The sequence below is a fragment of the Tachypleus tridentatus genome, chromosome 12, assembly GCF_004210375.1.
Source record: "Tachypleus tridentatus isolate NWPU-2018 chromosome 12, ASM421037v1, whole genome shotgun sequence".
In the NCBI taxonomy this organism is placed as follows: domain Eukaryota; kingdom Metazoa; phylum Arthropoda; class Merostomata; order Xiphosura; family Limulidae; genus Tachypleus; species Tachypleus tridentatus.
In genome coordinates, this window is record NC_134836.1 from 2,442,494 (window position 1) to 2,467,123 (window position 24,630).

General features: G+C 34.2%; 1 protein-coding gene across 4 annotated transcripts in view; it reads left to right on the plus strand.

Annotated features, from left to right (window-relative positions):
* The first annotated feature begins 8,302 nt into the window (after positions 1-8,302).
* Positions 8,303-24,630, plus strand: part of LOC143233353 (uncharacterized) — a 29,677-nt gene continuing 13,349 nt past the window's right edge. The window contains exons 1-3 of one of the 4 annotated variants that reach the window (XM_076469525.1): positions 8,303-8,394; positions 12,523-12,857; positions 13,928-14,179. In XM_076469525.1, coding sequence (XP_076325640.1) covers positions 12,593-12,857; positions 13,928-14,179 — 517 coding nt within the window. In that variant the 5' untranslated portion in view covers positions 8,303-8,394; positions 12,523-12,592. The other 3 variants (XM_076469523.1, XM_076469526.1, XM_076469524.1) reach the window with 3 other exon arrangements.

Here is a 24,630-nt window from a genome sequence, read left to right on the forward strand (position 1 = left end):
GTGACTCCAGAGCATCCACAGTATTTCAATGGTTATGGCATCCACAGTACTCTAAAATATTTAGCGTGGTAATTGTTTTAACAGATATGCATTGCCTATGTCTATATGGTGTTGGCTAAATGATGGTTCAACCCATTTGGTCAGCTGGTCATACAAATACTTTGGTGAATGTTGAGATCTTGCCTGTTTTTAAAATGAACTATCCCTGGAAACCATGAGAAAGTTGAAACCACGACCATTTCGGCTATAGCGTAAGCCGACCAGAAAGTGAGTGTGAGAAGGAAATGAATGATCTTGGCCTGGTGTGGTCGTTCTTTACTATCTAGTAAGATTAACGCAGACCACCAATATTAAAGGCAAATATCATGAACACATGCAACATGTGACACCAGTATGAGCAGTTACAAGTGCAATAAGATGTGCTTACTTTTCCAGTGTGTTTCTAGTTGTGGTATGTGTAAGTAGCACAGAAGCAACTTAAATTGATCCATGTCTGTTTCTATGGTAAATTGGTCTATTAATGTGTGGGCTACAGTGAATGTGAGATATGCAAAAAAACCTGAAAGATATTGATAAAATGCGTCCACACCACAAAGATGAGCTTTTGGTGCACTGGCTTGTTCTGAAGTCAAAAGATGAGAAGAAGCTCACTATGAGAAAATACGTAAATCAGTTTGCTTTAAGTGAAACTGCAAGAAAAAACAACAACTAATATTTTTAGGTAAAACCAGTTTCTCGACAAGTGCCAAATAGGCAAACCTGCAAATATCAGCAGAATCAATGAAGAAGTAAGGGGAATTCTGTTAGAGATAACTTGACTGAATTTCTTTCAGTGTAAAAATAATGAGCCTGGATATATTTGAATAAATGAATAAAATCTTTATTAGAACAAATAAACATATTGTGCATAGTTTTGTAGACGAAGTTATTAGTTTTTTCTACTTAGCTGACGACTTCACAGTTTTCTTTTCCTTAAGATTAATCTTTGTAGAACTAACATGTTGTTCTTAAAAGTCGTCAGTTGATGATTTCCTGGTAAAAACTGAATAAAGAAAGAAGCCAGAATTCAAAACGTGGTCTCGCTTTGAACGTCTAGTTAACAGTAATCTTGTGACCTTTGTGTCTCTTACAGTTGTTACATACGGTCAACATCATGGGATATTCAAATGGAACCTTTTTTAAAACTAGATGCTGCATATTATTGCTATACCCTCTTGAGAAGAAAATGCGTAACCTACTCCAGAGAACAAAGAAAAGAAGTAACTATAAAAAATAATCTTTACAACTTCTTTAGCCACATGCTACCATTAGAGAATATAAGCTAGACAATTACCAAATTTCTATATCATTTAAGCTGCTAGAAAGTGTGTGTTATAATGTTGTTATTTCATTTGAGAGTTATTTTCAGTTATGTGAGCCCGGCATGGCCAGGTGGTTGAGACATTCGACTCGTAATCTGAAGGTTGCAGGTTTGAATCCCCATCACACCAAACATGCTCGCCCTTTCATCCGTGGAGGCGTTATAATGTGATGGTCAATCCCACTATTCGTTGGTAAAAGGGTAGCCTAATAGCTGGCAGCGTGTGGCTATGATTAGCTGCATTAATGTAACTTGTTCACTTACAAGGGACACTAAATGCACTATATTAAGCTGCCCTCCCTCTAGTCTTATACTGCTAAATTAAGGACGGCTAGCGCAGATAGCCCTCGTGTAGCCTTGCACGAAATTCAAAAACAAAAAACCAAAACAAACAGTTATGTGGTGAAGATAGTTAAATGTTAAATCCAAATAACGATACCATGTTAATTTATTCTGTCATTTACGCTTCACAGGCTTAAACATTAATGTAACTTGCTCATTTACAAGGGACACTAATTGCACAAAATTAATGAAAAGTATAAACCTATATGTACAACTTTACAATTTAAAAAAGAAACACGTTGATTGATTCGTCCTATTGGCTAGAAATAACCCTTACTTATTAGCTATCTTTTGTTGCTTTGCTAACTTGTATTTATAAACTAACTTTAGAATTTACAAGAAAATATGACATCAAACTATTTTAGAACTTTCTAGGTGTTCTAGACCAATTTTATTAAACCTTTCAATCTTAACATCACCATTATGGCCCAGAACTCTCTCTAGCAAACAGAATATTAGAACATTAAAAACATAGCTTATAAAATTGTCCATTTCTTGGAATATAAAGTAATTTGAACAATCCTAATAGAAAAGCACTCTCCATTCACCAAGTCAGTTCAGTGACTTTCTCTTCTGAAGTCCATGTTATACAAATGGGATGATGTATTATTCCTTGCTGTTACTGGCCATCCTGTAACTGGAAGAACTTTTCCTGGTTAGGTAGAAAAGTGAATTCACTGGTGGCCACATCCTGATACAATGAAAGTATTCCAGATAGGAATTCTGAACCTCTCACCAAACTAAGTTTCTCCTCTCAAGTTCTTCTCAGAAGTTACCCAGTTAGTCATTCCCTCACTGATGTATTCCAATGATGATTATGGTAGATGGCCTTTGACTTAAATCCCTTTCTGTATCCCGTATCTACATTATTGATTCTGTTCAATACAATGTTTGTGTTAGTGACCTTTGTTGGTGTCGAGAATAAGAATAAGTCTTGTATTGAACACAGCAATTTATTAGTCCTTCATCATGCATATGTAGCGCTGTGACAATAATATTAATTTTTCACTCAAAACCATTATATGATGCTGAATGCTTTACTGTGCACCAGTTTAAATTTGTAATGCAAAATAAAATTTAGCTAAACCTACATCCTCAATTACCTTTAGAATATATCATTCAGGGTTGAAATTGTGCTGGTACTCACAGGTACTAAGTATAATTTTTTTTAAGGTTATACAGTACCAGAACTTATTTAGCTGCTTTACGGATGTGTTTGCGTTTCGTTGTTTCGTCAGATGGACACTCAATTTGTAGGAGTTTATGTTTACACGTGGATTTTTTCTTTTTCACTCACAGGCCCACTTCACCCAACTGAGTACCTCTACTTGTTTTGTGAATCTCACCCCTTATTTCACTATTTCACTGCAAATACCTTTGAAACAAAATAATTGACCAAAAGAAAACTTATAGTAGGCTTGTTTGGTGTAAAGTTATACACGATATTTACATCTCGTTGAATAAAAAGTTTGGAACTTAAATGAAATTACAATTTTCACTCATTACTCTTCCTAATGGATTAAAAAATAAACTATAAATACATGTAAAATACCAAATGAAATGAAAATGCAACTAATGAAACATTTAAATAACAGTTTGGCTCTTCCAAATACCTACTTACCTTCAAAGACTGTCCTCTCACGTCACTCTAATGAAATACATCACCATTAACATTATAACAAACGTTTATGTTATCACAAAATGATTCAAGTTTTTATTTAGTTAAATTATGTCAAAGATCTTAATACTTTATGTCCACGAGAGCTACTCAAATCGTCAATCCTCCAAAATATGTCAGAGCATTTGTTTCCATTATGTCACGTTCATTACATGAATGACTTTTGCTAATAACTCCTGGTATGAGTATTTTACATTTTATATATTGTTAGAGCGATGATCAGCATTTTCATTTCCATTGGAAGTTGAATCTCCTATGTAGTAATTGTCATATAGTACACAGAGATTTCCTGGTTGTAGAATTTGAATCTATTTGTTGCTAGTCCAATCCTACATCTGTATCTGTGCATGAAGACATTTCTCAATGTGCACTTTTCCTCACAAACGGTGAAGTGCAGAAAAGCTTCTTACAATAAGAGTAACTTTTAACTTCCATTTTCCTAAAACTTTATGTCTACGTGCTGCTTGCACCTATTCTTCTTTCAGTTCATCTCTAGAGGCAATTTTTCATCTTCAATGACAAACTGATTTAACAATTAATCTGTATATCCTATGTTGATTGAGATGGAAACTACCTAAAATAAGTAATAAAATTCATCATTTTGTGTGCATGGAATGCTTCAAGCTGAAGTTAATTCCATAAATATAGCCAGTTTCTATGTTTTATTATGTCTGGTTAATACTTTATTGTTTCTTTTAGCTAGTTGGGCACAAAACCATGTCCTCAGAGTAATGTCTCTTTTGGTTGAATAAAAGCTATTAATTCCTCACAATTGTGGTTTTAATGGTAATATTTTCCACAATCATAACAGTTTTCTTTTTTTAATATCCTCTAGAAAGAGTTAGTGTTCCCTACATATTTTAATCTACAATTCCTTGCAATATGTCTCGTTTTTCCAAATTTTGTGCATGGTTGACTGAGGTTTATCTTTGTTTTTCCAAACCTTGCTTTAGAACTTTGCTTTAAATACCCCCAAACCTATTACATATATAGTAAATTTTAATGCTTGATTGCTGATACAATTATCTGCATGAAGGTTATTTAATGTTGTCAAAACTTGTCATTTTAAATCGGCAGCAAGATTATTAATGTGTTATTTATCATTCTACCCATTTACTATGTAAATGATTTCAAATTGAGCCTGGTGTATATATTTCTCATGAAACTTTCCTGTTATTGTCCACTAGTTTCTTGCTTAGTTAATGGTTAGCTAAATTTTGGAACTTGATGTGGTATTGTCATGACTGGAGTAGTTCAGGAAAGTCTTCCGATAACAGGTGGAAGAGAATAGTGGTAATAGGTGTAGACAGAATAAGCTTTCTCTTTATTCATTTTGTAGAAGGTAATGTTCCAGACTGTAACTTTTAAGTTAATGCAGAGATATAGCTGTTTTATATGTCGCACTTAATATTTCATGTTCTGGAACCTATATGTTTCATTCTACTTCATCAATTTTGTCATTACAGCTTTTCTGTACTTCTTTTATGACCTTTTGCATTTCTTCGAACGTAATTATCGTAACTTCGCTGCACATTTCCTACAAGTTCGTTCATTTTCTCTTCAAATAATTTTTTTTTTTACTTTAATTCCGATTTTAAAAGTATCTATCTCTTTTAACCCCCTCCTTAAAATTATTTTGTCGTTGTCGTATTTTCAAATTTTCTTATGTGTTGTTCCTGGCCTTCTTTTAATTTTCTCTCTCGTTTTCCTCTGGTCTACTTTTAACTTTCTATATTTTCTATTTAAATCTTGACTTGATAATTTAAACCACTCAAGTAACATTTCACTCTCATTCCTTTTCCTAGTGATTACCATATGCACAACAGAAGTTATTTTTTTAAGTTTATTCAGAGTTCTGTCTTATTTTCACCAAAATAATTTCACTTCTTACCCCAGATATTGTAAAGTTGTTCTTTCGTTGATGGACTCTTTTAAATTAGCTGGTGAAAACAGATGAGCCTTCAATCTACATAATGATAACAAATTAGTCTATTGCTTTCTATATATTTTATAAGCTTATTTTTTGTTTTGAATTTCATGCAAAGCAACTTGAGGCTAATTTCACTAGCTACCCTTGTTCCTAGCTGTCGTTTTGGTCTTCTTTGATTTTTTATTTATAATGTACATTGAAAATTTACTAGAAAATGTGGCTTTAAAATCTTTTAAAATTTAAAATTTCCTGGGTCCCTCATATCTCTTTCTCTCTTTCTAGCAAGTAAACAAATTACGACATTGAAATATAGCTTATCACTATATGATTTGTCATATATGATCCGACTTCTAGATAACTAAGATTGAAATAATTTTAATAGTGTTTTCATGGACCAGGCACCAAAGATTTGGGCTGTATGGCAGACCTTAACATATAGTATAATTTTGGAATGACCTAACACTCTATTTTTAGCGTTTTCATATGGAACTAAAATTCCACAGACAGTTTTACGAAAAAATTCGTAAATTTAGTGATGGTATCGCAATTTTTTGACTCCCATAGTACACAGCAGTAAACCTAGAAGATGCACTTGTGGTGTTCCATTTTTGACTTACCCACTTGACCTCTTGGCTAAAATCAAGCGTAGTTTGTTGTGTTCTTGGCTATTTGTTTTTTTCTTTGTTTTCAGAGCAATTACGAATGCCTTGACCTCGACGTCAATGGAATAATTCTTATCACCTTGATCAATAATATTCTATTGGTTTCAGTACAGCCTGCTTACGGTAATACTGGACATATCGTACTGTAGTTTTTAGCTAAATCCCAAACTTCAATCGATGAAAGGGCATCTAGCTGTTTCAAAAGGTTGTTCTTCAATCTTGAATCTCTCTTTTACTTCTTTAAATGCCATCGACTAACATAGCAGTGCAAGTATAACTTTTCTCTGAATACATTTCTCTGGCAGAACTTGTTTCACATCGTTGGCAGATGAGAATAGTTTTGTTTCATCAGATTTCTTACAAATATTTCCAATAACGTTCGTAGACCATTTGTTCTCCTGGAAGTATTAGTGTGTATAGAATTCTTAATACAGTTAAGCAGAACGCAAGCAATTGATTGTTACTATCAAGATTAATAAAACTTGATACATACTGTTGAGCTTTTCATTTGGAAAGCTTGATGTTGCTGTGTATTCGATTCCAAAGAACTGCCGAACTGAACAGACATCGTTCCTGCGCCGTGTTGGCGTATTACGATAATGATTTGCTTTCACATTTGAGTTCTTGGATGATTTGCGTCGTTTTTTTGGTGTCACGAAATCCAAGAGTTCCTCAGAAGTATCGCTAGATATTTAAAATTCGTCATCACTCTCCAACATAGAATAACGTAATCAATCTTTTTCTTTCTTCGTGCCTTTACTTTGTTCTGAAACTGTTTCTCACCTGTTTTTGTGCCATTTTAACTTCTGGGTCAAACCGTTGTATCCACACTAACACACTTTGCACTTACAAGCCACTTTCTTCTTTTCCTCTGTTAATTTTACTTTATCAGTACAAGGTCACTGATTCTCGATAGTATGTCGATATCTATTTTGTAACCATTCATGAATTCGGTTTTCACAAAGGGAACGGCAATAAACAAACTATCCAGAATGACTTGAAAATTTAGGTGCTGCAAAATCTTGGATGCCTAGCCCGTGAAAGCTTTGTTTGAAACGCACAAGTTACTCTTTGATTTACTTCTAACTTTATTGCAGTATTAATAACTTTAACATTTTTAATTATTTGCACATCTCCAGTGAATCCTATTCTGCCAACAAGAATTACTAAAAAATGATCTTCTTTGGATATAACGTAAAACGCGTTTAAGTTTTAACACTCTCTTATAACTTCCAACTGTATTTATTAAATATATTGATACTATATTCTTGTATTTAATAATCACATGATGTATGACAAAAATATTTCGTCACCTTAACACTCTTACTCCTATTCTGAAGCCATAGAGACTACAAAATTGTGAGAGAATTCTACCGGTGTATGCTGAGAATCCAAACAATTGGGGTGTTCTCCGAGACTCCGACAGTTTATTTGTGAAAGTTTGTTTTTTGAATTTCGCGCAAAGCTACTTGAGGGCTATCTGCGCTAGCCGTCCCTAATTTAGCAGTGTAAGACTAGAGGGAAGACAGCTAGTCATCACCATCCACTGCCAACTCTTCCACCTTAACACTCTTACTCCTATTCTGAAGCCATAGAGACTACAAAATTGTGAGAGAATTCTACCGGTGTATGCTGAGAATCCAAACAATTGGGGTGTTCTCCGAGACTCCGACAGTTTATTTGTGAAAGTTTGTTTTTTGAATCTCGCGCAAAGCTACTTGAGGGCTATCTGCGCTAGCCGTCCCTAATTTAGCAGTGTAAGACTAGAGGGAAGACAGCTAGTCATCACCATCCACTGCCAACTCTTGGGCTATTCTTTTACCAACGAATAATGGGATTAACCGTTACATTATAACGCTCCACGGTTGAAAAAGTGAGCAGGTTTGGTGCGACGGGGATGCGAACCCGCGATCCTCAGATTACGAGTCGCACGCCTTAACCTACTTGGCCATGCCGGGTCCATTTGTGGAAGACGTTTAGCTTCGGGTGTAAACTTCATAGCATATATATATCTATTATAGTTCTCAGTACTAGAGCGGTGTCCTGGTGCGCTTTGATAACATTATTCTGCCATAGAAGCCATTACATCTTTATTGCACTTTACTTCTTACGTACATTTTAATAATTATGTTGGAAGTAGTAAGTTATTACGCTTAGAGCAAACTACATAAACAAGAGCAAAAATATCTAAATGAATCAGACATAAAAGTGCTAGATAAGATGTATTCTCTTTAGTTTACATTTCTATTACTTACAATTAAGCTATTAATTAAACTGTTATGGAAGCATTCAACGAAATTTTTTATTCAGCTATACTTATGATCCTTAATAGTAACTTTGTTTGTTACAGTTGTAGATGGCGTTTAACCGGAAAAAGTGAGGGACGAAAGATAATTTCGAGTTTTGTTGTTAAACACTAACAGTAAGTAATAACCTCGCTATAGTAAATTTTTCAAGCTATGTCATAACTAACATTAAGAGACTGTCGATAAGAAAAATGTTTTTTTAAACTATGAAGGTTATTATACAGCAAAGAAGCTATTTTATCTTTATTGAGATTTTGATATCACTACACTACACTGATAGAATGTTATTGATGAAATTAGATGTCACTTTTTAACACGATGATGATAAAGCTTAACTTAGCTCTTTCTGTAAGTATAACTGAGTGTAACTTGTTTTGTTTGTTTTTTGTTTTTTTTAATTTCGCACAAAGCTACTCGAGGGCTATTTGTGCTAGCCGTCCCTAATTTCGTAGTGTAAGACTAGAAGGAAGGCAGGTAGTCATCGCCACCCACCGCTAACTCTTGGCCTACTCTTTTACCAACAAATAGTGGGATTGACCGTTACATTATAATGCCCCTAAGGCTGAAAGGGCGGGCATGTTTGGGGCGACGGGGATGGGAACCCGCGACCCTCAGATTACGAGTTGCACGCCTTAACACACTTGGCCATGCTGGGTCTTGAGTGTAACTATAATTTAAAATAAAAAATACATATATCACAATTATATACATATGTAATAATTAAATAATTGACATTGGGTGAGATTTGGTTAAAAATTGTTAAATATGAGCACTTAAACTTTATCCCTTAAATTTTAATACCAGGGAAGATATGTATAACTATAAATTATAAATGGATTAAGTAGGTACTGGATTGAATAGTCTTCTTTAAAGAATTTGAGATTATGTTTCCTTGATTGAGGCAGAGACTGTTAGGCTCATTTTTAAAAGTGGAAAATTCAAACAAGAGATGTGATAGAGTGTGGTTTAATGCTGTGTCTTCAGAAAAGTAACATTTTAATGTATGATTGTGCACCAAACCACACTATTAAAGACATTGTCCAAGAATACTGCATTAATTAGAATGTATGTATCTCTGGACTTTAAGAAGATGAACTCTCGAGAACATCTCAGTCAAATACTACCAGTTTGATCATATGGCCATTACCAGGTGGTGAGGTAAGTTGGTTAAAATCATCATTGTTTGATTGAGAACATTAAACATTTCAGTAAATGTTTCAAGCAAAATCTTGCATGGAATGGATGGACTGAGTGACAGGTGGTGTAATGTGAGATGTAGAAGTAGATGGTCTAGCTTTTGATGCCTCAGAGCATTTAGATGAGACACATTTCAGTGACTTGACACAGTTGTTAGTGAGTGTTACCACAGGTTGGATCTAGTGGGCAGCTGAGGAATCTATACTACAGAGTTTAAAGCTCAAAGGTGAGAACTTTCACAGAACTTGCCCACATTTGGTAATAGTTTATAGACATTATATAGAAAAGCATTTCTTAATGCATCAAAGCCATGTTGACTTGTCAGTCCATTGCAGAAAACACTACTAAGCACAGCAAACATGATGCTCAGTGGGTTTGCAAGCTTTTCTTTGGTCCTGACACCATGATCACACCATTACTGCAGTTTTACTTGTACTCCCAAAAGTACCATAAACATTACTGATGTTAAATGACAGAGTAATATAACCTTTAGAGAATGCATGGTTATTTCCACTGGTGATTGCCAAGAAAAATGGAGGTACAACCAGGTTCTTTATGGACTTCAGAAGGGTGATGGGTGTTGATGCCTTTCCTATACCTCACATTCAAGAATATCTAAATGTATTGTTAAGTTTTGTTGATTTAGCACACTAGACCTAGCACCTTGACATTTGTAAGTGGAACTGGATGATTCAAGCAGAGTTAAGACTACTTTCAGCACTTTAGAATAACTGTAGAAATTTAGCTTCATACTATTTGGTCTGTATAATGCCACCATAATTTTTAAACAGGTTGTGGAACTTACATAGAGGGGACTTCACGGGAATGATGTTTAATTTCTTTGGATGACATTTATCTTTGGTTGCACATTTCTGTTTGCAGTTGAGAATTGATGTTATTCTAGTGCATTAAGAATGCAGGCTTGAAATTCAAACCATGTGATGCAGCTTCTTGGTCATATAATAGGTACAAATCGAGTATACACTGATCCTGTAGAGATTAGAGGTTGGGAACTGGTTTTACTTTCCAACAAATGAGAAATATGCTGCATTCTACGTTTCTCGTGATGACAAGAAACCAACTTGAAGTAAAAATATATCTCAGGATGGCTGGTATGGATATTAACACTTTCACTAATAAAGCAGAGAACAACATTTTGACCTTCTTAGATCATCTTCAGATTAACAAAGAGAGAGTTTGCAAGTGGCCATTGCTGGGCAAATGTCTTAGAAACTAGAGTGTAAACAAGTACTGGATTGTAGGGGGTGTTGCAGTTAGATGTTTGGTTGTTAATTAGTATAGGTATAAAGGTATTCCTTTATATTGGTTTAATTTTGGTTTGAGTTGTACAAGTATGTCTTCTTTGATTCTGCATTTATTTATATATACTTATTTCCCTACTTAGTATCTGGATGTTTTTTATGGTTATGTTGTGTTTATTTGAGTTGCAGCCTTTAAAAATGTGGTGTATTTTTGTGTTCTTTGAATCTGGTTTCCATTTTCCTGCTTGTTTCTCTAACATAGAAGGCATGACAGTTGTTGCATAATATTTTATAAATAATGTTGGTGTTGTGTTTGTTAGTGTAGTTTTTACAAAGTATGGGCTTTAGTTTTGTACCTGGATTTCGAATAAACATGGTGTTTACTGAAATGTTGTGCTTTGTTGTAAGTTTTTTTTTCCAAATGTTGATTATTTTTTCCCTGATGTCAGGAATATATGGTATGCAGCAGCACAAGGTTTTGTAGTTCGTTGTTTCTTGGGATTTATTATTATTTGTTTGTTGTTGGTCTAGGTGTGTGTGTATAATTTTTTCACTAGTTTTTGGAGGAATTTTGTTGATTTCATTGTTAATGTTATCAGGTGAGCATAGTTTTGTGGCTGTGTTTATTCTTAATGTGTTGAGTTTTTTTGTTTTTTTTTTTCATGTGCTGAGTTCCAGGGAATGTATAGTCTAGTATGGGTGATTTTTCATATCATGTAATACTTGGTTAAACATTTTATGATACATGGAATACTTAGCCCATTTAAGTTTATTGTTATAGTTTTTGGTTTTAATTATGTGATACATCAAAATTATATATAAAAAAAAAAAAGGTTGAAGTACATGATTTTCTCTTGTATGACCAGGAAAGAGGAAGCAGACAGTTTTCTTAAGGTTTGGTAAGATCACATATCTATATAGAAGATGAATCCAAAACTTTTAGTCTTATGATATGAAATTTTTAAAATTATATTACATCTTAATATTTTTCCAAGGGAGGGTACATGGATTTGGACTGACTTCCTACATTGGAATTAATTTCATTTGTTGTGAATTCTGTTTTTAATGATTCATTTAGTGAGGTAATGGTTTAAGTCAACTGAAATCAGCAGTTTTCAGTTCTATATAAATTGAACTTAAATTTACAACACATTAACATACTGTAGATACTTCATTGTACATAGTGAACAAAAGAGATCAGTTTAGTTTTACATTATTTGAAGAGTAAAGAATGTTATTTTTTGCCAAAAGCAAGTCATTAGGAATATTATCATATTTTGGTAGTGTTAATTAAACAATATGACTATTTTTTCAAGGACTGTTTGATTTTCTGTCAAAGCTGAATATTCTATAATAAGGACATGACAAAAATTTATGACTCAGGTTTATCCTGAAGAGTGCTGTTTATAATTTTATTATTTTATCAATATAAAAACTTTTAAGTTTTTAATCATTTACTTGTTGAGGATGTTTGCCTTGGACACTATACTTGTATGTATTAAGTGCACTCTCAATTGGAAGAATTTCTTCAGAATTGGTGATGGCATTTGTTTTGGTGCTTTTCTTGATTAAGTTACTTTTGGTAGCATTTATATCAAATTTATATCTAATTTCAAGGACTGTGAAGAGCATTTTTTTAGATAAAGATCCAGTAACTTAATAAGAAAGGAATATTTTTTAACATCTGAACATTGAGTTTAGTTTTTATATTGTGCTTATGTAAAAAATTGATTTAAAGAGTAAATGTTTGTGAAAATAATGGATTTGTGTTGCCACTTCTTTCAGTAAGAAGGTGTGTACATGGATCAAATGGATAAACTTCGCCTTCAGAAACTTCATTCTAGATTGCTGCAGGATGTTGGAGTGTCAGATGTTCTACCCATTTTGTTGCAAGAAGGAGTGTTGTCATTGGAAGATTATGAAGACATCAAAAGTTGTTGCACCAGAACCAAACAAACAGAAACATTACTGTTTGTTGCCAAGGCGAGGCAAAAGAGCCTATTCATGTTTTTGTCAAGCATTAGAAAACAGTTATCCCTGGTTGCTTACAGCATTGAAGAACTTACAGATAACAGAAGAAGAAGAAGAAAAAAAAGTAACTTCAGACAAAATGTCTCAGCGTATGTTTTTGGTTCATTGAAAGACCAACTTTTATAAGTCTTGTATGTTTAATACTGTCAGGAATGTTTTGAAGCTCTTTGTAAAATAAGTTGTTTTGAATTAGTTTTTAGGACAAATAATGCAAGTTAGAATTAAAAAACAGAATATATATTTTGAAATTATACACCTGAAATAAAAGTGAGTTTGAGATTAATTTCTTTAAAACAGGTTTCACATACAATCTTAAGTCAAATTTTCAAAATTTTAGATCTTAAGCATTATAGACATAAAAGTAATATCAGTTACTTATTTGCTCAAAAGTAATTATAATTACTGTGTATTTTTTGGCTTCTATATTATTTGAGATCAAATACTATTTTTTTTATTTATACTTCGAATGAAATGGATTTAATTTAAAATTTAAATAATGAACTTTAACTGCATGTTTGTTAGTTGTACCACCATGCTCTATTGAAAATTGTTATGATATTTTTAATAAAGAAAACAAGTTTGCTAAGTATTTTAATTTTTTCTTCAAATTGATACAGAAAATATTCAGATCATAAAAACCAGTCCCATGTACTTCCATAGACAAGAAAAGGCAATATCTTTTTTATAAATGCAAACTGCTTTTCAATGCTTTTAACCATTATCAGCATTATTCATGTTTAATTTCTCTTGATGAGTAAATTTTTCGGATGCAATTAATTTACCTTTTAACTTTGATGTAACAGATATACATTGTACATATAGAAACAAAGTAGAACAGTGAAATTAGAAATATTTAACCTCGCTTTTGTCTTGTAACCAACTTCAACTCAAACTTATACCTTCTAGCACAGTTACTAATTGCTGGTTCACTGTAACATTCTAGGAAAAACTAATATTCCTTACAAAGTTTGGAAATATAGGTTTTTATATAAAGTATGTCATTCTGAAGACAAATGATAAATGGTTAGTGTTTTGTAATTTTGCCTTCTACAGTGAAATCTTTACTTACCATTTTCAGAATGATTTCAGTTTTCCTTATTTTCATGAAAAATACTTCTCAGATTCTCTTGCTTTACAATACCTCTTTGAATTTATGCAGCTTTAACAAATGAGATGGTTGATATGTTACGCCAGAATGTTCAGCTCGTGCGACGTTGGCATATGTTGGCTCATAGTTTAGGGATGTCAGCTCAACGAACACAGATACAGGTACAAGCAAACCTTTACATGTGGGACATGGAACAATGTGTACTACAGCTTTTGGAACAGTGGAAGAGCTTGAAAGGAAACTCAGCTACACTTGGAGCTTTACTGGAATCTCTTAGAAAGGAACAATTCAATGATATAGCTGGTAAGTGTCAATTTGTAATGTTTGTTCCAGAAACTTGCTATTATCTTTCATAAATTCTTATATTTAGATACTGTGTCTCCAAGTTTTATGTAAACAAAACCATATATCTGTTATATCCTGTTTTGCAGTTTCTTAGATAAACTTCTTTGAGTTTCTGTAATTGGACTCTCTTCATTTTGTGTACTGATGACTATGTATTTTTCTAGTTTAGAACAGAATAATTTCTGAAATTTATCACATAACTTTGTGTAGCATGGTGTGGTATTTTAACCTTTTTACTGCAGCTGGGATGTATATTTATCTCTTATTTTTAATTAGTTGACTGAGTTCTCATTGCTTGCTGACTTTTATGGCACTAGTAGATTGGGTTATAATTTTATATATTGCATGATTGAAATTTCCATCTTATTGATGAGTGGTTCAGTATTTTGTGAATTCTTTATATTGTCCATTTTATTTTATGCAACGTTTTTCAACTATGGCTCCTAAAGTATTGAAATGTTTTTGTTTCCACAATATTGTGATGTTTAACAGTCAATGTAGTTATGTTATCTAGTCTCGTTTTAGTCATAAGGTTTGAGGTACATGCATGCAGCCAAATTAAGCTTATATTTTATTTTTCAGTCGCTCTTTAAATTTGTCATATTACAGATCAGTGTTTCTCAACTTTTTTGGTACTGCCTACCAGTATTAAAAATGTTTTAGAAAGGGGCATGAGTCCTCATTGTTTGCTAAATGAGAAACTGCAGATAAAAAGGGTTGGGAAACTGCTGAAGATGATTAATGATCTATCTGTTGCGATGATGATGACTTCCAAGGTTTTTTCAGATTCCATTGTCTTCATTTTTACAGTATTGGAGTTCAGTTTAAATGTCTTAGAATTTTTCAAAGTTTCTCATTGTTATTTGACTTGAATTTATACACTTTTTACATAAGCTTGTGGTTCAGAAAACCACTGATATGATTTCCATTATAGCTACCTTTGTTCCTTTCTTGTTTACTTAAGATAATACTTGCTGTGCCTACAAGGATATTATTGTAAATGTGCAATTGTGCAAGAAGGTTTAAAAGAACAGTATCCTTCACTGACAAAGCAGATGATATCTAGATGTTATATTTCTTATATGTTGAATTAGAATAATCAGTCATATGGTTAGAACTAGTTTCAGTGGGTAAATCTGCAGTTTTCTATCGAGTAAGGAGCATTGGATTCTAACTTAAGTTGATTGATGGGGAGACTTCTTGTGGGAAAGAAATACCTTAATCAATTCATAGGTCCAGTAGAAGGCAATAGTGCTGTGTTCTTTGCAAGTGTGCACATTATATATTATGCCTATTGATAATTCAAAAATTTTCATTTTTGAAATGATAGACACTTTTCTATATGCACAGTAGCTATTCCATGGGCATCTTCCTTTGAGATTTTGGGCTTGCCACTATCATTGAGCTATATCCCACCTATGAAATGTTATAATATGAATTGCACTAGCACTTTATGTAATCATCATGTGACAATAGCCTTCTGCCAGTAGGTAAGTTCCACTTGCAATATCTCCCCACAAGTTCTTGCACTTGGAATTATCTTTGACATTGTCTTTAATGGGCGTGTTTCTCTAAGTTTACACTTAATAATATTTTGAGATTTGCACTGTTTTTTCACAGTGTTAGCTGCCTTTGGTTTCATTTTAGTTTGATTTAAAGATACATTGCCACTAATATAACTAAAAAAAAAATTAATTTTTGAGGAATATCTTTAATGATCATGAATTCTCAAGTGGCAGTGAGTACTGCCTCTTCTAGAAGTTCTGATGCTGCCAACAACACCTCTACTTTGCCCTTAGCCACTGAAGGATTCTTGACTCTGGAAGATGTTACCACTGTAGTTCATTATGTTGTGCATTCTTTGATGCATTTTTGCCTCTTTACCTGTTGAAGGCAATGTTCTTCCTACAAATTGCTTCATGGATTTAATTACTCATGTTGTTGTTTTTTTACTTTCATTTTTTCCTTTGTCTTTCAGATTTTCTCATATCTTAATACATGACTTATGCTAAGGATCTTTTGTTTTTTCTTCTTCTTAAGGCATAAAAGTCCATTTTGATTCGTCGAACATCTTTCTTTCAACTGTCTTATCCTCCTTGACTCAAGGGTAACTTCATCATGATGTATGGCTATTTCACTTTTCATTTCTTGTACTCCTAATCCTTGGAGCTTTTCCTACCCATTTGAGGGACTGATCTAGTATATTAAGTAGAACTCTGTAGTGTTTAATTTCCCCATCTTCAAAATTTTCTTGTTCATCCCCTTTTTCACTTTTGAAGTTCCACACTATGCTCTTGATAGTTTCTGTGGGGGTCTATGGTCAGTGATTTTCATTACCTTGGTCAGGGTTTCATTTTTTGCTTCCCTCAGTTTAGACACCTGTATATGGTGAGGGGACCTCCTTGAGAATGGTCTGTATTTTCAGTTTATCTTTGGAATATGAACATCCACTTGCGTGTTTGCTGTGCTTGGTGACCTGTGAATGGGAGGAGAGGTCTGATCTGAACACACCACTTTGGCCTTGAATTCCTGTAGAAGGGTGACCTTGAGGTTTCCCCAACCCCTAGGACCAGTTGGCTGGTCCTGTTGGGCTAGGATGAACTGAGTACCAGTTGGATATTCTCAACAGGTATTGTGGACATTGAGCCTGATGTTAGTGTTTGGGTATATTGCTTACAAAACCCTGATGTTGCTGCAGGGTTCTTGTTTGGAATTTTAGTGCATCATCTTGTAGGATTTCTTGGTGGGTGGGGTCAGTGGGCACTGAACCATCCTCCTTTTATTATGGTCCCCTATCCAAAAAAATAAAAATAAAAACACAGGTCATTGGTAAACAACTACATCTTGACAACTCTAACCATCTATCTTTTAACTTTTCTTGATTCTGTACCTCATTTTCTGAGTTTTCATTTCTTGTCCTACAAACCTTTAGGGTAAATGTCTCCTTTTTTTTTTATTCAGAAGGGATCAGAGGCGATTGTTCTAATAGATCTCTCCATCCCCAGTCTAAATCAACTGGTATCAATATTTAATTTACATTTCTATCAGGATACTATCCCAAAGTCTGGAAATCAGCAACCATAAAGGTAATTCCTAAGAAAGACATTGGCTGTGAGTGATTGCACCATTTTAGGCATGGTTTTTCTATGGGTTTACCCCTGATATTGAACAATGCTGTTGGTAATGGTGATACTGTCCGACTTCTTTGCGTGTTTACTTTTTATGAGCCATTGACTTTTTTTAATTCTGTTTAAATCTTTATCCAAATTTTAGACCTTGATTCTTTTTTACTTAATTTATTCTTACTTTTACAATAACTTCTACATTTTCTTTACCAGTTGTTTGATGCAGATAGCTAATAAATGCCAACCAATCAAACAATAATATTCTATCTTGGCACTGTGTATTTGTCTTCTCTGTTATTGGAAAATTCTGAGATGTGATGGTCTTCACTCTACAGTTTGTACTCCCCATTCTTACCTTCATCTGGCATCTTTCCTTTATCAGAGGTGTTGTTAATACCTTGAAACGCATATCAAGGCTTTCTACAACCAGTCCTTACCTTTTTTCCTTGGTTTCTTGTCTCTCATCCCTCTATAGCTTTTTGTTTCCTCCTCCCTATAGGATTGGTTACCTCACATCTTATTGGTGACTCTTGATCTTCTGTGTCTTGAGCTATTATATCAGATCTTTTGACCATGAGAAACATCATGAGAATCATATGCCCCACTTCAGGATTTCATTTTCATTTAATCTAGAAGATAAGGGGCTGACATCCTGTCATTAACCTTTCCTATCTTCGTCACTATCTCGTGGTTCCTTAGTTTAATGTGAAAGTGTTTCTTTCTCTCCATTGCTCATGTTGTTATTTACTCTTGCTATCTAGCAATAAAAGTGCCATGTTTTATATCAGTGGTCCATTTACTACTTCTACTACCAGGCTGTCTATCTTTTGGCATTCTTTACCTCGTGTAATCAAGAATTGTTGGTATATACCATGATTGGTATGAAATGTCAACAGCCTTTCACTCTTTTTTCCTTTGATTATATATTTCCTCCCATTTTTGTTACAGTTTGTTCTGATCCTTACTAATTCATCATATTCTTGTCCTGTACCTTTGTCCAACTAGCTCCTTGTGGTTCTCCACCCACTTACCTAGACCCTCTTTCAGGCTTAGTATCCTCATCATTTTACCACCTCTCTCTTAAAATATGTTCCTGTCCTCTTCTTAGTGGCCCTTACAGATCCAACCTTTATGAATTAAATGCCTCTCATTTATTGCTTCAGCAGTCTTCCTTGATTTATTCACTAACTGCTTATTTTTTCCTAAGACTTGGGCTGCTTGGAAGAGAAATTGTACATTTTCTCCCAAATCTTTTCCATCATTCTTGGCCATTTGTTATAGTGCAGATCATCATAGCCTTTTGTATCCAGTTCAGGTGATCAGACACAGCTTCATTTTGTGGTTCTCATGATTATTTATGCCTGTTTTGGGACCCCTCTTCTTCCTGGGATGTTTTGTTTTCTATGCTTTGCAGATTGATTTGTCTATTCATCTGCATCATCAGTTTCTCTCTCATTACAGATGTTTGTTGGCTGTATTATGTCTCATCACATCATATCCATGACTTGACTGAATGTCTAGTCTTGCACTTATGACAACCATTAAACAAGATCATACATGCTGAATTGTAGACTACTCCCTACACCTTTCTATCCTTTTATCTGGTGGTTTTATCTTTTTCAGGATATTGTCTCCCTTCATTTTCTATTCTCCAATCTACTTACTATCTTTAGTGGATGAGTGTCTCTAATTCACTTCTCAGAATACTTACATCCTGAGATCTGCATTAGGTCCTGGGTAATGGAAAGCATTACACCCATTCACCCTGGCTCCTAAAGTTCCCTCTACTGAGATAGGATTTTCCACAAAACTACTAGGATGGTTTATAGATATATTTTATTGTATCTTCCACAGAATATCATTGAAAAAGCAAACACAAGGAAAGTGTCTGTCGACTTCCCTGGCTTGTGCATACCAACTTTCGAAACTATGCATACTTTTCCAGTGAAGAGTTTTGCAGTATGTGGGACTAATCAATCTGAGCACCTCTGGTGTTTCTCCAACGTAAATCCCTCTTTCCACTCTTAGTTGTTGAGTAAAGCATAACACACTCTTGCTACTAACAATTATTGGCCACTAGAGTGGTTGATTTAGAGCTGTGGTGCACGAACTTTTTGAATCAGGGGCCACAAACAGACTTTTTGTAACCGTTGGGGGCCACAAAAAAGTGAAGATTAAAATCGTCCCACATTTGTTTCACACAAGATGGACATCACATTTAAGAACACACAAATAATGATTACATCAAAGAGTTTGCACATTATTCTAAGAAATGTTATGATACATCAACTGCCACAAAGTCAGTGCGATGGATGGTGCTGCATGTCATCTACGAGCTTAGAAATGTCCAGCTTGATGTTTGACATTGAAAGATGCAAGACCGCTTCCAGATGATCATCAGTCAGCTGATTGCGAGTGTTGTTTTTGTTCAGTTTCATATGCGAGAAAGCCTGTTCGCAGCAGTACGTGCTGCCAAACATGCTGGTGTGAACAAGTGTGTTCTCTTTCAGATTAGCAAATGTATTAGACAATGTTTTGTAGAAGTCAAGCAAACTGTTTTCTAGGTAAATAGCACACAGTTCGTCAGATGCTTGGAAATTAGTAAGTTCGAGCTGATATTCTGCTGACAAGTCATCCACTGACACACTGAATGGATCAGCAAAAAGTTTCATCAACAGTCTGCATTGGTCAAAGTCATAAAACTGTGAGTTGAAGGATTGAATCAAGGTATCTAGCTTCCCAACATAAACTTGTGTGTCAATGTCCTGATCCTTCTGTAGCTGTGACTGAAAAGTGGGAAAGTGCACGAAGTTGAGTGATGCTGCTTGCTGCCGGAACAACTGCAACTTTGTCCTAAAAGATGAGACGTGATTTGCAAGCTGACAGACAAGCTGATTTTTGCCTTGCAACTTCAAATTCAGATCATTTAAGTGTTGTGTCATGTCAACCAGAAAGGTCAAATCAGCTTGCCATGCTGGATCAGTCACGGAAATCACTTCTGTGTCTTTGTTCTTACTTCTGAGGAATTCTATAACCTCATCAATCAACTCCCAGAATCTTCTGAGTATCTTCCCTCAACTCAGCCAGTGTACTTCACAATCACCATAGTCTGAATTCATTTCTTCAAGAAGACTTCGAAACTGACGGTGATTGAGCCCTCATGATTTGATGAAATTAATAGTTTTCATCACTAATACCATCAGTGCCTGAAAACCAAGTTCTTTACTGCACAGGTTCTGTTGGTGAATGACACAGTGCAACTTCACCAACTGTCTGTTCTGCTTTCCTCGATACTTTATCAACAGTGCAACCAGCCCGCTACTTTCTCCAGTCATGGTTGGTGCTCCATCAGTTGTCACACTTACCAGTTTCATGAAATCCAATGAAACACTACTACACAGTCGTACTGTCTTTTTGAATAGAACAGACCCAGTTGTTTGACCCTTCATGGAACCCATGCTGATTAGTTCCTCTGTGATGTCAAACGATGACAACACACCATGAACAAAAAACTAGTAGCTGTGCTGTTGAACTGATGTCAGTTGACTCGTCTGCTGCCAAAGAGAAGTAGACAAAGTTGGCTGCTTTATTTGTAAGCTGCCTTGTCACATCTGCTGAGAGGTGTGAAATTCTTTGTTGAACTGTCATATGATTCAAAGCCACCATCTGTAGCTTGCGAACTGCTTCCGGACACAACTTTTCTGGTGCAGTAATCACACATTGCTTGACAAAATCACCATCAGTGAACGGTCGACCATATTTTGCTATCATCAACGAAATATCGTAACTGATCTCACATGCTGCACCTAAATCTGAGAAATTGAGAAAACGTTCCGCTGCTGATTCAGCGACCACTGTAGAGATTCAATTCGAGCTGTTTGTTCATCAGCGACAATGTTGTGGAAATCTTTATGCTTTGACTCAAAATTACAAGAACTGACACACAATTTAAAACAGAAATCCACCGAAAAATAACCCATACTTGACTACACATTCCTTGGGACTCAGCACATGAAACAAAACAAAAACTCAACATACTAAGAAACCAAATAAACACAGCCATAAAACTATGCTCACCAGATAAAATTAACAATGAATTAGACAAAATAAAACAATACTTCATCAACATCAATAAGTTTCCTCCACAAACCGTAGAAAACATTATATGCACACACCTAGACAGAAAGCAAAATCAACCAACAAAAGTAAATACATCTCATGAATCAAAAAAATTACAAAACCATATACTGCTGCATGCCATACATTCTCGACATCAGCAGACAAATAACCAACATTTGGCTAAAACTAGTAACAAAATATGACATTCCAGTTAATACCAAATTTATTCAAAAACCAGGCACAAAACTGAGGTCTATACTATGTAAAAACTACACTGACAAACACCACACCAACATTATTTATAAAATACAATGTGATAACTGCCACAATTTCTATATTGGAGAAACAAGTAGAAAAATGGAAACCAGATTCAACGAACATAAAAAGTCACCTTCACATGTTTTCGAACACTGTAAGTCAAATAAACGCAACATAACCATAGAAAACACTCAAATACTAAATAAAGAAACAGACATAAACAAATGCAAAATAAAAGAAGCCTTACTTATACAACAACTTAAACCCAAAATAAACCAATATAAAGGAACACCTTTATACCTATATTAAAATAATAAAATAAATAAATTATATATTCAAACATCTAATACCGCCCTCTACATTCCGACACTCAGTTACACAACCCCTTCCAAACATGTGGTCAGCTTCCGGTCAGTTACCTCTTTCTTTCTTTGTGAACCTGACGATGACCGAAGAAGGTCGAAACATTGTTTGCTCTTCTATGTAAAATATTTTCTCAACCCAAACGAGTCGTTTTTGCATATATAATACAAATCAACCCTGTATCATAATATGACAATTTCTTGGTTGTTTGACTGGCTGGATTGGATGCAGTTGACTTTTCACAAAACTGAAAGGAATTCATTACTCATCTCTGTATATAATTTGGGCCTGTTGTGCAACAGAATACATACCAAACCATGTAGTCTAATCATTGTCCTAGCTGCTCTAAACTTCATGTCTAACTGACTGATTGTCCAGTTGATTGTGTCCTTTTTTACCCGTCCCTGCAATACATGGGTTCATTTTTCCATTCTCTTTTCATACATCCATCTTGGCAAAGAGTGTTATCTCACAAGTAGATGCAGTATCCCACAAGCATCACATCTTTTGTAAGCTCTCTAATATCATGTCACACACTCTGAGCTTTTACCCTTCAGTAACTTTCCCCAAAGGGAAACCATATAGGTTTTTGCAATTGCAAAGTGGGTTTCTAGCTACTGTGTGTAGTAAGGTAAGTCTGTTGTTTCAAAAGTTAACATTTTCTTTACCTGAAAATGTATTTCACTTTTCTTCCCCACTACCTTACATATTCTTATATAAGCATGAACTATTTTCAAGTGCAAATTATGGGGAGTTACTGCATATGAATAGGGTTATTATAGCATGATGATTACATCTTGCACTAGCACATATATATGTAAAAACGACTCGTTTGGGTTGAGAAAATTTTTTACGTAGAGGACTGAACAACAATAACTGAAGAAGGTCGAAACGTTGTTCACTCCTCTACATAAACATTTTTCTCAACCCAAACGAGCCGTTTTTACATATATATTTCTCTACAAGTGGGTTTTCTCGACATCACTTGCACTAGCACAGTTCATGTTATAATGCATGTCTTGGATGTGAAACAGCTTATGGCTAATGGAATGCACTAGATCTTAAAGGCAGACTCGTCTCTGCAGAAAAGCAAGTATCCAGTAAAAATACATTTTCAGGTGAGAAAATTATTAACATTTTTTTACAAATCATGTTCAGCCTTGTTCATTTCTTAGCCTAAAATTTATTCAGTGTAGTTAAACTTAATCACTTTGTTATATGTTCTGCTTCATAATGCTGTTAGAAAGCAGAACTGCCTCACAATTTTTGCAGAAATTGGTTTATATTTAGAATATTAGAGAGACATTAAGAATCTAAGATGGTCTGTTTTATTAGTTAACTTTTCATTATATTCATTTCTTTTTCCATAACAAATGTTTCTTAAAGTACAACACAACTGAATTAATGTGCTGTAGCCTCAAATGTTAAGAGACACTAGTTCTAGTTTACCACACCTTGCCTTTTGCTGTAGTTCTTTATTTGTCACATATTTACTTGATGCATTTGATGGATCAGTTCATGATTAAATTTTGCCATTCATTCAGGTATTTCAACCTTTATTTATTTCATTATTTTTAAACCAACTCAAACAATAAAGTTACATATCCATTTAATAAATTTCCATTCTTATATGATAAGTTCTTGAGTAACTTACAGTCAGTGTAAATTAAAGTGGTTGGTTGCATAGATTGTAATAATTCTGAGATTTTTTAATGACAAGTTTAGTAAAATCCTGCTCAATATTCTTAATTTCATGTACATTCTTACATTTTTTACCACATGAAAACTGCCAGTATGTCTAGTTGAGAATGAAATATTTAACCTGTTCAATATCTCCAGGTGATTTCTTACATCCTACATTAAAGATGTGAAAGAAAATATTAATGCATGTTTTTTTGGTTAAGAAATCTCTTTGTATTATGTATTTTTTATTTTTTCTTGCCCTAGTTTGCTTATTCTCTTTTTTTTTATTGTGTTACTTGTTTTTCTTTTTTGTTGAACAAATGAATTTAAATCTATTATTAATGTGCCACTCAGTCCACTTCTTGTAGAAGCTTCCTTTTTAAGGATTTACCCAAAACCAGCTTAGAATTTTATTACATATTTTCTGGTTTTTCAGAATCCTCAGTTTTTTTTACATTTTAAGTGCATATAAACCTGATATTTCTTCACCTGTTAGATTGAATTGGCTTTATTCACTAATTTAGCTTATTTGGTTTTATTTGAGTATATGTCTAGTAATATAACATTATTACTAACTATTATTACATTTCATAACATTATAAATGCAACCTTGTAAGTGATACTACTAAATTTCTGAAACTATGTAAAGATTCAACCAATACTAGAGAAGGTAATTATGCTATCCACTGCAACAGTTGATTTTAATTGATATATCCCACCTGTTTTCAAAGAACCCATTCATGAGATTGTTTTCTTTCTGAAATTGTTGCTGTTTTATTATTATTATAGTAGTGTGTCACTTCCTTTAGCTTTAAAACATGTTATGTTGCAAAAAGTTTTTATCTGATGATGTGTCAGTGG